The following is an 11,352-nucleotide window of genomic DNA, read 5'->3' on the forward strand; positions in this document are numbered from 1 at the left end:
TATTATAACTTCTGCAATTGCTTTCCACATTACTTTTCAAGCTTTGTCTACAGCTCATGAAACGGGAAAATCATTTCAAACAGCAGGATGCAGCTATGTTACAAAATATTGCAATTCGTCCATGGACGATCTTGACAGAAATAGGGTCTTCTCCTCAATTGCCGTCAACTGCTCAGCACGAAATCTGACAGATTTCCCAACACACTTGCCCAGTACAACTACTGAACTAGTGCTGAGTTACAACAAAATTTCAGAGATAAATATGGAAGAAATGAAAAGTATTCCATATCTCAAAGAACTTTGGATTGAAGAAAATAACTTTTCTTTTATCAGCGACGGAGTATTTGAAAACAACTTCATGTTAGAATCACTAAATGTGGGAGGTAACTACATGGTTGATCTTTCGCCCGGAATATTTCAAGGTCTGAGGAACCTGATGAAGCTGTATCTTCATCGAAATCGGATTTTTCGATTAAAAAAGAGAACTTTCCAGTATTTATTATCGCTTAATGAGCTTTATTTGAACGGTAATGAAATTTTTATGATTGAAAAAGAAGCGTTCCATGGGCTAAATCATTTGTCATTACTTGACTTGTCAAATAACAAGCTTAGAAAAATCTCAGGGGAGAGTTTTGGGAGACTTGCGTCTCTGCAGAAACTGAATCTTGGCTACAACCAAGTTAACCACATTCAATACAGATCATTCTTAAATTTGACGAATTTGAAAGCTTTTGTTATCAACAACAACAACTTGCCTACAGTTCCGAGAGCTTTAACCTTTTCGAGAGGGGTAGAACACCTTGATCTCAGTGTAAATCCCATTGAGTTCGTTCCTATGGAGGCTTTTGCACGACTACACTTGTTAGAAATCCTAAATCTGAGTTTTTCGAAAGTAAGAGTGTTTCATGGTAATCACCTAAAGAAACTTCTGCCTCGTCTGAGGCTGTTTGTTCACCACAACCCAATGGATTGTACGTGTGACTTGCGATGGCTAAAACAATGGTTTGAAGATGACATATTAAGAAGCAGTGAAATACGCAGCTTGCCCCATGTTAAGTGTGAATATCCTAAGTCGTTGACCGGAAAATCTATCATGACCGTAAACATCGCAGACATGAATTGTTCATGTGAATATTGTCAAAAGTCCTCGGAGTGTTCTTCTGATAGGAATACATGCAATTGTAATGATGATAGTCGGGCAGGGCACCTGGCCACCTGTCGATCTATCGTCGCCAGTAGCAATGCGTCTTCCGAACTAATGTGTAGTTTTTCTCAAGGGAAATGCTTTTGCTCCAACATGTCTGAGGTTTGTGAAAACAATGCTTACCTAACATATGAAAACTGTTATTCACCTGATTGTGTGTGCAAACCCGGTTACCACGGCAACGGATTTCTTAACTGTACAGATGTTGACGAGTGCCACCAAGAACATAATCTATGCCATAAGGACGCTGACTGTATAAACACTGAAGGCTCGTATCAATGCGTTTGTCGTAATGGTTACCAAGGTAACGGAACTGTATGTGATTCCATGAAACATCAAACAGTAGTTGCCATAGTAACTACCTCGGTGTCCATGGTAATATTTGTTGTTCTCATTAGCACGCTGGTATTTTGTATTTTTCCCAAACGACGTGCGATACCCCGAGAAGAAAGGGAATATCCTCCAACTGGCAGAAAGAAAAAGAAGAAACAGTCTACCAAGAGATATGTTGACCTGTATAAAATTCGCCAACTGAGCTTTACTAATACTGTTTTTAGACAAGGTAAGACTTTCTGAAGACTGTAAAGAAAACGTGTCAGATTCCGTTACCATTTGCAATTCGGTTTTGGTTCTCAATCTGAAATTGAAGGGCTTCAAAACAGTACATTCAGCAGGTCAGTGTAAATTCCCTCGGTTTCAGTGCTTGAAATATGGTTATTAAGAGTAGGGGACGTCGTCTTCGGTATGGTAGTCATCTCAAATTCACACTCACACATGGTAAGGAGGTATCATCCCTTTCGTTACTTGTAAACTGAGCCATAAGCAGTGCGGAAAAAGTCCCCTAAAGGGTATTGTAAGTTATCCCTGAAAAGCCCTGAGGAATTGCCCTGAGGGGAGCGGATGATAAGATGTTTAAAATGTACAATTTCCAATTACAAGAATTGTTTAGAAGTCAAATCACCAGACATTTGAATATTAACTTTTCAGAACTGGAGTCATCGGTCCATGGAGATGAATGGGAAATCCCCCGAAAGAAACTGCGCCTGATCAGAGCCATCGGAGAAGGAGCTTTTGGGGTGGTGATGGAAGGAACTTTAGATACAGGTATGGACCATACGAAACAGCACTGTCAATAAACGATCGATGATTACTCCTGAAGCCAGAACTCCAGCCTGTGATTAATGATAGTCAATGCTCTTCAATTAAATGAATTGAGCGCTCTACGAAATACGTTCTACACAGAATACAAGTATATACTATATACATATACTTACTGTGTGTTGTGAAGAACGAATTCAACAATCGCCATCAGAATGTTCTGCATAACAATCGGTTATGTGCGGACGTCTCAGGGGTTAGACTTTCCTAAAATAACTCAGTTTACTGAAATTCACAGATCCAGTCATGTCCATTTCTGCGCCCTAAGATTCTCTTGCTGTTCCATTATTCTTTCTTGCGTAATTCATCGCCTCAAAAGAATTCCTCAGAACTTACCTACTAAGTTTTCATTCTGTTCTCTTGTTTGCTTGTTGCAGATGAAGGCATAACTAGAGTAGCTGTCAAAACTTTGAAACCAGATGCTGATCGCTACGATTACAAGGACTTAATGACTGAGCTGACAATTATGAAACAGGCGGGGAGCCATCCGAACATTGTTAGTCTGTTGGGAGCATGCTCTAAGGAGGGACCGCTGTACTTAGTGATGGAGTTCGTTTCCGGTGGGAACCTTTTGGCCTATCTCAGAAGCAACAGATGTGAAAACCCACATTATATTAACATGTCGTCTTCTCTGAATGAACGACAACTTTTAAAAATCGCTGAAGATGTGGCAAATGGGATGAATTATCTTAGTAGTTTGAACTTGCTTCACCGAGACTTGGCTGCTAGAAATGTTTTGCTAACGGAAGAAAAAGTAGCCAAAGTCACAGATTTCGGACTTGCACGTGATGTACATACTGAGGGAATTTACACCAAGACCACTACATCCGGTCGATTACCCGTGAAGTGGATGGCTCCCGAGTCCATACGGTTCTACAGTTATACCTCTAAGTCTGATGTCTGGTCGTTTGGAATACTGTTATGGGAAATCATTACGATGGGAGAATGCCCCTACCCAGGTATCCCAGCACGACTGCTTGCAGGAAAGCTGATGTCTGGATATCGAATGACAAAGCCTTCACAATGTTCTGATGAACTCTATGAAGTCATGAGAGCTTGTTGGCAACTTGACACAGAAGCGAGGCCCACTTTCGCTGAGTTGGCAAATATCTTGCACGGTATTTTAGCTCGGACAGGACGTGCTTACGTTAATTTAGGACTGGAAACATACACTTCCAACACGGATCAGATTCAAACAACAGAGGTTGAAATTCATGAATTCAAGGACGAAGAATGCAGTTTTAAGATAGAGATAGAGGCACCGGAAGTGAATGGAACTGATTTAACACCCATTAATGAGGGACATTTGGACGGACATGTTACTACAAGGCTCTAAATTCAATATCAAAAGTAAACTTAAGAAGATGTTCGTTTCCTAGCCTCAGACCAAGCTCTCCGGGGCTCTCTGGCGGCGGGTCGGGAAAGGGAAGGAGATCGAGCTTGCAACTACGTCTCTGGAATTTGAATTCGCCAATCAGCGCAAATATATACACGTGTCAATGGTAATGACGTCATCACTAATGTCATCTCCGCCAATCAACATTTCGCATCGATTTTTTCAATGCAGATTTTCAAATTCCAGAGACGTAGTTGCAAGCTCTAGAGCTCCTGCTTCCTTTTCCTGCCTTGCCGCTAGTCTCCCTCGCAGCCATTTTTTGGATGTCACGCAACGCTCCCCCAAAAGAACATAATCCATGCCATAAGGGGGAGCGTTGCCTGACATCCATAAAACGGCTGCGAGGGAGACTACCCTGCCGCTAGAGCGTCACGGAGAGCTTGCTCGCAGACTATTCGTTTTCATACTGATTCAACATCAATATCGAGAGCTGACGGTTGCTTTTTTGAAAGAGTCGAGCTAAATGACAATAATTCGAGTGTGCACTTCGGTATGTGAATGTTTCTTCGTACAAATCGCTTCTGATTGGACATTCTAGTCAGAGCTTAGAGTAAGTTAACTCCTTTATGAATAGTTAGACAGTTTCGACAATCTTTGGAAATGCTAAAATACCTAAATACACGTTTTTTTCTTTTGTAAAAACTAAATTATTTTGCGCGAACGATTATAGAAGACACAGAGAAAGGAATACTCAAACAATAAAACAATATTTAGTTTCGGTTTTTGTGCATGTTGTGATATCCAGAATAATCAAGGTCTCGGTAAGTGTTATCAGCCTCAACCTTCGACTCGGCTGAAAATAACAATACCGAGACCTTGATTATTCCAGATATCACAAAAACCTCATCCAATAATTGTTTGGTATCAGATACCAAACAAGTTTTAAATGTTACCAATTAGAATGAAGTCATGGTACGTTGCAACAATTTCTACCAACCAGCGGTTCATGCTGCATATTAACGATTGTCTTTATTTGTAAATCATCGCACTTTTACAGTAATGGGCTTGGTCTTGACTATTAACAATGTACTGATCTAACTACTGTAACTGATAAAAGGTGATAGCAATGTATATAAGTTTTAAAAAGAGAGCTGTGTCACCATGCATTTTTGACATAACTTCAAACCCTAAAAACACGGTTGCCTAAAATATAATAGAATACATTTGTCTTTCGAAAAATAGGATGTAAAAAGATGTCCCTAATTTTTCAAGTTTAATTCCTCTGTTGTCAAAATATCAACCAAAAAAAAGAACAAAAGCTTATCATGCTTTCTTTCTTTTTTGTTCTGGTGGAAAAAATCATTTGATAACTTTCCTATAGGCTTTGGGAAAACTTATGCTAGTTTTCATTCGAGCTCAGTAGTTTTCACCGAACTCATCTTGGCATTGGCTGCATGTTTTCTGTTATTTTTTCGGCTTATACGTTTTCATGCAGATGTTGGTTCAGTTATATTGGCGATGAATGAATATAAAAGTAACATTATGAAAACATGCCAAATATTATATAACATTTTACTAATAGAAGCAATATTCATCAAAACTCCTTGTAAAAAAAAAAAAAAGGTTTTGATAGGCCTTCAGGTGTAATATATTTCATTGTCACAGTGTTATACGCTGGTAAGCCGGGCGTGGTGGCAAAATAAACTTTTATTGATCTTTAAGCACCAGGCTTTAGCTTTTCCGTTGTTTGTCCATCTCTTTAAGAACTTTCCACTTTAAGCTTTTGTCTCTTCGAATCTCTAACTCCAAGCTAGGTGACGGCAATCAAATCAATAGGCTCGATTACCAGCCACTGTTCCGGAAATGAGCCCGAACCTATCAAGTCAAACGCTGACCGAAAGAAGCGGAGGCTCTCAGGGCATACAGCGAAAAAAATGTTACTAAACTGAGGTGGTCTGCTCATGCGCATTACCAGAGCTTTCCTCCACATGCCCTTGAAATCTTTCGTCACTTACAGTGACGTTCACGTAAGACCTCGCCGGTTCCGACAGCATCTCTGAAAGTATGTGGCACAGTTCGGAAAAGTTCGGCCTAGCCTCGGGATTCATGTCCCAGCACGACATCATCAAGTTATAAAGCTCTTCGGAACAGTGCGCTGGTTTAGACATACGATATCCACACAGGAGCTTCGTTAAGAGAAGATTTACCGGGACACATGGATATGGAGAACCCCCGATGGTGACGATTTCCCATAGGAGAACCCCGAATGACCAGACATCAGACATGGTAGTATATACTTGATCCTGAATAGATTCTGGAGCCATCCATTTGATAGGCAGTATTCCTCCACCGGTTTTCACGTACTGTCCATGGCCGTAAATATCACGCGCCAACCCAAAATCAGCAACTTTAGCCTCGTGTTCTTCAGTAAGAAGAATATTTCTAGCTGCAAGATCCCGATGGACGAATTTTTTTTTGGCAATGTGGCTCATTGCCCGTGCACAATCCAGCGCAATTTTCAGCAGGTCACGGGAACTGAGCGTGGACGTGACGTTGACGTAGGTCTCATCGTCTGGCCTACTGGCCCTGAGATAATCAAGTAAATTGCCGCCTGACACGTATTCGGTAATGATGTACAGCGGTCCTGGTGTGGTGCACGTGCCCACCAGGCTGACGATATGTGGATGCTGACCAATCTTTTTCATCATTTCCATCTCCTGCAAAAGATCTTTGATGTCGAAACGATCTGCATTTTCTTTGATCGTTTTCACGGCAACCTTCAGCGGACCCTCCTCTGCAACAAAAAACAAACGTCCGTTTGTTTCAAATATTTTGCTTTGTTGCTTCAAACCGAAGATAGCCGACTACAGTACATCATCCCGCCTTTCTTTTAAAAAAGATATTGTAAATGAATGGGTGGATGGAGGAATTAATGAAAGGATGAATGAACGAAAGCCATGGTAACAAACACATGAGTAGAGCAATTGCGATGCATTGAAATTCATACTTGGCTTCGAGGCCGTAGGGGAATAAAAACAAAAGAAGTCGCCTTGAGGCTAAGCAATGAATAATTCATTTCTTTTGTTTTATTCTCCTAGGACTCGGAGCCAAGTAGAAATTTTAATATATCGAAATTGGTGAACTTAAAAGGTAAATGACTAACGCCGCTGAATGAGTGTCAATGAAGAGATGAAGAAATAGATAGACTCTTTTTCTACCGTTGACCGCAAGAAATAATCCCGGTGTACTAAGAACTTTTAACCAATTGTCAGTTTGGAATCTGAATCTAACAGTACGCGGCGCGGCTACGCACCAATCCGCAGCACCCATTCTCTCTCTCATACACTCACACATACACCTCCCTCCTTTACAAGAGCGTTTCTCGACGCCTAACCCCCTTCCCATACTTACCAGTCATGAGCGTGCCTTCCAATACCAGACCAAACTGTCCTTCACCAATTGTGTGACCAATAATGAGAACATCACGTGGAATTTCCCATTCATCTTTGCTATCAGCAGTGCAGCTCGCAAACGACTGCAAACCGCTTCCTGCAAGGAAAAGAGACGTTAATGATGATTCTTTAAAATGAAAATTGAGAGTGGTACAATCAGGGTAACTACTCATGGTCTGGAAGTGGGGTCCGGATCCCGCCGCATTCACGCTCCCTCTCACGAGAATCCCGCATCCCGATATCCCAATATCGCATCCCGCGCCAAGATTTGGCCAATCCCGCTTTCCGAGTAGTGGTCAAAATAACGTATCCCGTCTAGAAATTTTGCGTTTTCCCGAATCCCGCTCTAAATTTCGGTAAAAAATTCTCGGATCCAGAGAATACCGTTCCAGACCCTGTTATATCATAAACTTATTTTTCCGGGGGGGGGACGCTTCCATATGAAAGGGGCGGGGATGCTCGTCGGAAATTTTGAATTACACCCCTAAAGGAGACCAATCTGGGCCTGACCCAACCTTTTTTTGACCCCTAAAAAGAGATCATTTTAAACTTTGATTACATGAATCGAGTAAATAAAACGAATTGAAAATATATCATGTTTTTTAAATTTCTTCGCGTGCAACCCTAAAAGAGACCTTTACGGCTAAATATAATGATGTTTTGCCCGGAAAACCCTAAGTGAGACCAAAATCCGAAATTTACACTCCTAAACGAGACAACGAGTGTCCCCACCACTTTCATATGGGAGTCTCCCAGGGATTGTTTCCGCTTCTTTTGGTTTTACTCGATATTTTATGGAGAACCAAAAAGCTGATCACTAATATGGGGCTTAAGACAGGCGTAAGCAAATTTAGAAATTATTTTCTTGCAAGAAATTTGAGTAGACGAAGCTCAAATGTATAAAAAGAGTCGCTCTACCGATTTCCATTAGATCTCGGTTTCCTCTCGTCTCAGGCCCCCCACTGTGAGTCCGTGATCTCATCTCAATCAGATCCTCGGGTCCAGGAAACTGGGGATGAGCATGTCTTTCTTTCCGCGTCTTTCTTCTCTTCATCAAAAAGTAAAGTACGCCAGCTATGATTGCCAACACAGCAATGCTCACTACGAGCGCTACAACAATAGTAGTCGAGTTTTGTGGACTGTCTGTCGCGCTTACTGTTGTACCAGAATCTATGGCGGGAGTCTTGAATAATTTCTCTTCGCTGTAGACACTTGTGTTGTAGATGGAAAAAGCACCTGTGAAAAGACGCAAAAGTTAAGTAGCATATATTTCTAAGACTAGTTAAACCCTTCCAGCTTAGGCATGCATGCCTGTAAGCTTGGAACAATGGATTAAAACCACTGAGAATCCAAAAGATAGAAATTAAAGAGTCTAAATTATACCCACTGAATTAGAGAAAGTATTTTTTTGGTGCATGCTTCAGTGAAAACACAAAACTGTCATCTATTTAAGGTAAATACTTCATTTTCTCTCGGATTCGTCTGGATTTTAAAATTTTCGAGATTTGTGATTAGAAGTATGCATGGGATGAGGGATTCCTAAAATATTCATCGGGATCGCGGGACTGGACGAAAATTTGAATCGGGATTATGGGATTGGACGAAAATTTGAATCGGGATTACAGAACTGGAAGAAAATTTGAATCGGGATGACTGCGACGGCTACGAAAACGTCACTTAAAAAGTGTATTCGCGCAGCCTCAAACTTAATCGCGCTCATTCCATCTCGATTGATTTGTCAAATGTTGGAAAATCTTTTTGGAGTTGAGTTGTAAAGAACTGTATCAAAGTTCAGGAAAAGAAAAAGAAAGTTGTTGTCTTGTGTTCACGTTTTTGACAAAACGTGAAATTAGGCACTTTCACGTTATAGTCTCGCAACGACAGCTAAGAAATATACAAAAAAGCGTGATGCACGTGCAAAGTTGTTCTTTTGCTAAATATAAACCAATTGCTTTTTTACCGTTCTTGTTGCCGTCGCCGTCGTCGTCGCTTAAGCTCCCTAATAACCATCAGCAGGTTACAGGATTGAACGAACATTTAAGTCAGCGAATAGAAAGAAACCACCGAGAGTAGTTCTGGTTTGTGCAACAAAATTTGTACATTTTGCGCGTTTTACCGGCCCAATGTAAACTTATTTTACAGCAAGTGACGTAACTCTCATGCATGGCATGACTCCCGCGTAACTTAAGCCAATCAGAAGTCAATATTCACAACAACCTGATTTGTTGTAAAGCCAGGTTCGATTCGTGGGTGCATGGTAAACGCGTAGCATCGCTATTCAACTTGAATGCAGCAATGTTGCAAAACAAGTTGCACGTGTTTGCTTCCCATAGTCACATGACTTACCTATGCGCACCAGGTAATTTGAATCTGAATCCAAATCTTTCAGACGTGCCTGCGTTCTGTTAGGTTGTATCTTAACAAACTGCCATTCTTTGTCCAACCACTTATACTCCACTGTAAAATACCTTATTATGGTATCATCAGTCACATTCCAAGTCACCGTCACTTCGTTTGGGTTTATCGCCGTTACTTTGATGTCCACCGGTTTGTGGGGTAACGGAAGACAAGTTTTTCCGTCTCCGCTGTAACCAGCAAGGCACGTGCATGTAAACGAGCCTGTAATGATTAAAGAAGAGCTCACACACACAGCAATCTTCCCGAATTAGCGCCCCCCTCCCCAACACAGCTCCCCCCCTGTCACCAAACTAGCAAATAAGGGCCACTCTACCCTGCCTCTTCATTTTTAAAATAGCGGCAAAGTATAGCGAGGAAAACCTCTTACTTTTTTCAATTTTTTTTTTTACACATTTTCACACATTTGACTACACAGGAATCCGAGTGTAGGAGGACAGCTCAGCTTCTTCTTTCGATTCTACTTTGCCTGCAGAGTACTTAAGTAGCTTGAATCGAGGGTCTGAATGGGGTTAACCGACTAGCGACAAAGAGCGAAAATTATTATTAATAGACTACCTACAGGAAAAACGTTAACAGACCACCGTCAGGAACCGGTATTATCGATATTTGCATTTAGAACGAAGTGCAAATTAACGAAATGTTAGCCGACAACCGACATGTGGACCACTTTCCAGAAACGTTACGCCAGGGTCAGGAAGCTGGTTCAAGAAGGAGCCGAGAAAACACCCAACACTTTATTCTTAACCCAACATTTTGAGCAGCTAATTCTCGGCGTTAGGTTAGTGGGATGATAAGTTGGCACTTTCCCACGATCTTACATTGACCCATCAAGGGCACCTAACGAGACTTTTTAGTTCAAAACCACTTATTAATTAAAACATAGCATTGTTAAACGTATTTTAGTATTTAAACGGTAGATATAGGCATATTTTTATCCCCTAAAAATTTAACAACTGTTCGGATTTCCTAGCTGAAAGTCTAGTGATCCGAAAATTATAGGGGTCGAAACTTACCTTTTCGAAAATTTCAGCAAAAAGGCTCCCGAAAATTCTAGATGGCCTTTTCAGGATAAAAATCCGTTAAAAATGGGTAATTATACAATTTTTAAGATGTTTGAAGATCCTAGGAGAGGCAGGCAAGCAAAAAATTTTACAACAAATGTTCCGAAAATTCTAGATCTCAAATCGTCTTCCGAACAGATATTTTAAGAAAGTTGACGTTGGGTGCCCATCACCCATCCCTCGCTCCCACCCGACTATAAACCTCGACATCCCTTCCCTCGGTATATCATATAAAGGAAGATGGCTGCTTGTTAAAGTAAGCTCACCCGTTTTTTCCTTTTATCTTTCAAGTGTCAATTAAACGCCTGCACGTTGATTTACTGTACGGTAATAATAATACGGTTCGTGTGGAAAACCGAAACCATGGTCTTGGTCTGACGAGCTGGGCCCAGCGTGATACAGAGTTGCAGAAAAACATTACGCTCACGGACTAAAGAAAATCGCTTAGTTATTCAGATCCAGAAGACACTTTGGAGAAAATTGGAAACCTTATTCAGCCGTAATAAAAAAGCTTTACGCTTCAAAAGAGGTCAAGGAAAATGCGCTTGTATCAGAGGGCAAATCCTGCCGACCAGAAACAATAACTCCAGTAAATCGATATGTGTGTCATGACCTCTCAGTGTGAAACATGCGGCTAAAATCACATTTGCTCAGTGAAAATGTAGAACCTTCCAGAGCATAATCTACCCAGCAGAGAAAAAAAACTTTATTGGAATAAGCAAC

General features: G+C 41.0%; 2 protein-coding genes across 2 annotated transcripts in view; one reads left to right on the top strand and one right to left on the bottom strand.

The window, feature by feature from the left end:
* On the top strand, window positions 1-3,698 carry LOC140949137 (uncharacterized). The gene is made up of 3 exons (XM_073398371.1): window positions 1-1,766; window positions 2,192-2,308; window positions 2,740-3,698. Exons 1-3 carry the CDS (start codon window positions 122-124, stop codon window positions 3,696-3,698), a joined length of 2,721 nt encoding a protein of 906 aa, XP_073254472.1. The 5' UTR covers window positions 1-121.
* A 948-nt stretch (window positions 3,699-4,646) lies between these two features.
* The window catches only part of LOC140949221 (uncharacterized), a 12,678-nt gene continuing 5,972 nt past the window's right edge, over window positions 4,647-11,352 (bottom strand). The window contains exons 2-5 of the mRNA XM_073398449.1: window positions 9,497-9,769; window positions 8,069-8,386; window positions 7,110-7,247; window positions 4,647-6,492 (exon numbers count right to left, since the gene is read on the bottom strand). Coding sequence (XP_073254550.1) covers window positions 5,639-6,492; window positions 7,110-7,247; window positions 8,069-8,386; window positions 9,497-9,769 — 1,583 coding nt within the window. The 3' untranslated portion in view covers window positions 4,647-5,638. The remainder of the gene's footprint in view (window positions 6,493-7,109; window positions 7,248-8,068; window positions 8,387-9,496; window positions 9,770-11,352) is intronic.

The sequence above is a fragment of the Porites lutea genome, chromosome 9, assembly GCF_958299795.1.
Source record: "Porites lutea chromosome 9, jaPorLute2.1, whole genome shotgun sequence".
NCBI lineage: Eukaryota > Metazoa > Cnidaria > Anthozoa > Scleractinia > Poritidae > Porites > Porites lutea.

Coding starts and splice junctions, on each gene's coding strand:
- LOC140949137 (XM_073398371.1), top strand. CDS start 122: ATGGACGATCTTGACAGAAATAGGGTCTTCTCCTCAATTGCCGTCAAC. Junction 1,767..2,191: donor TAATACTGTTTTTAGACAAG/GTAAGACTTTCT, acceptor TTAACTTTTCAG/AACTGGAGTCATCGGTCCAT. Junction 2,309..2,739: donor GGAAGGAACTTTAGATACAG/GTATGGACCATA, acceptor TGCTTGTTGCAG/ATGAAGGCATAACTAGAGTA.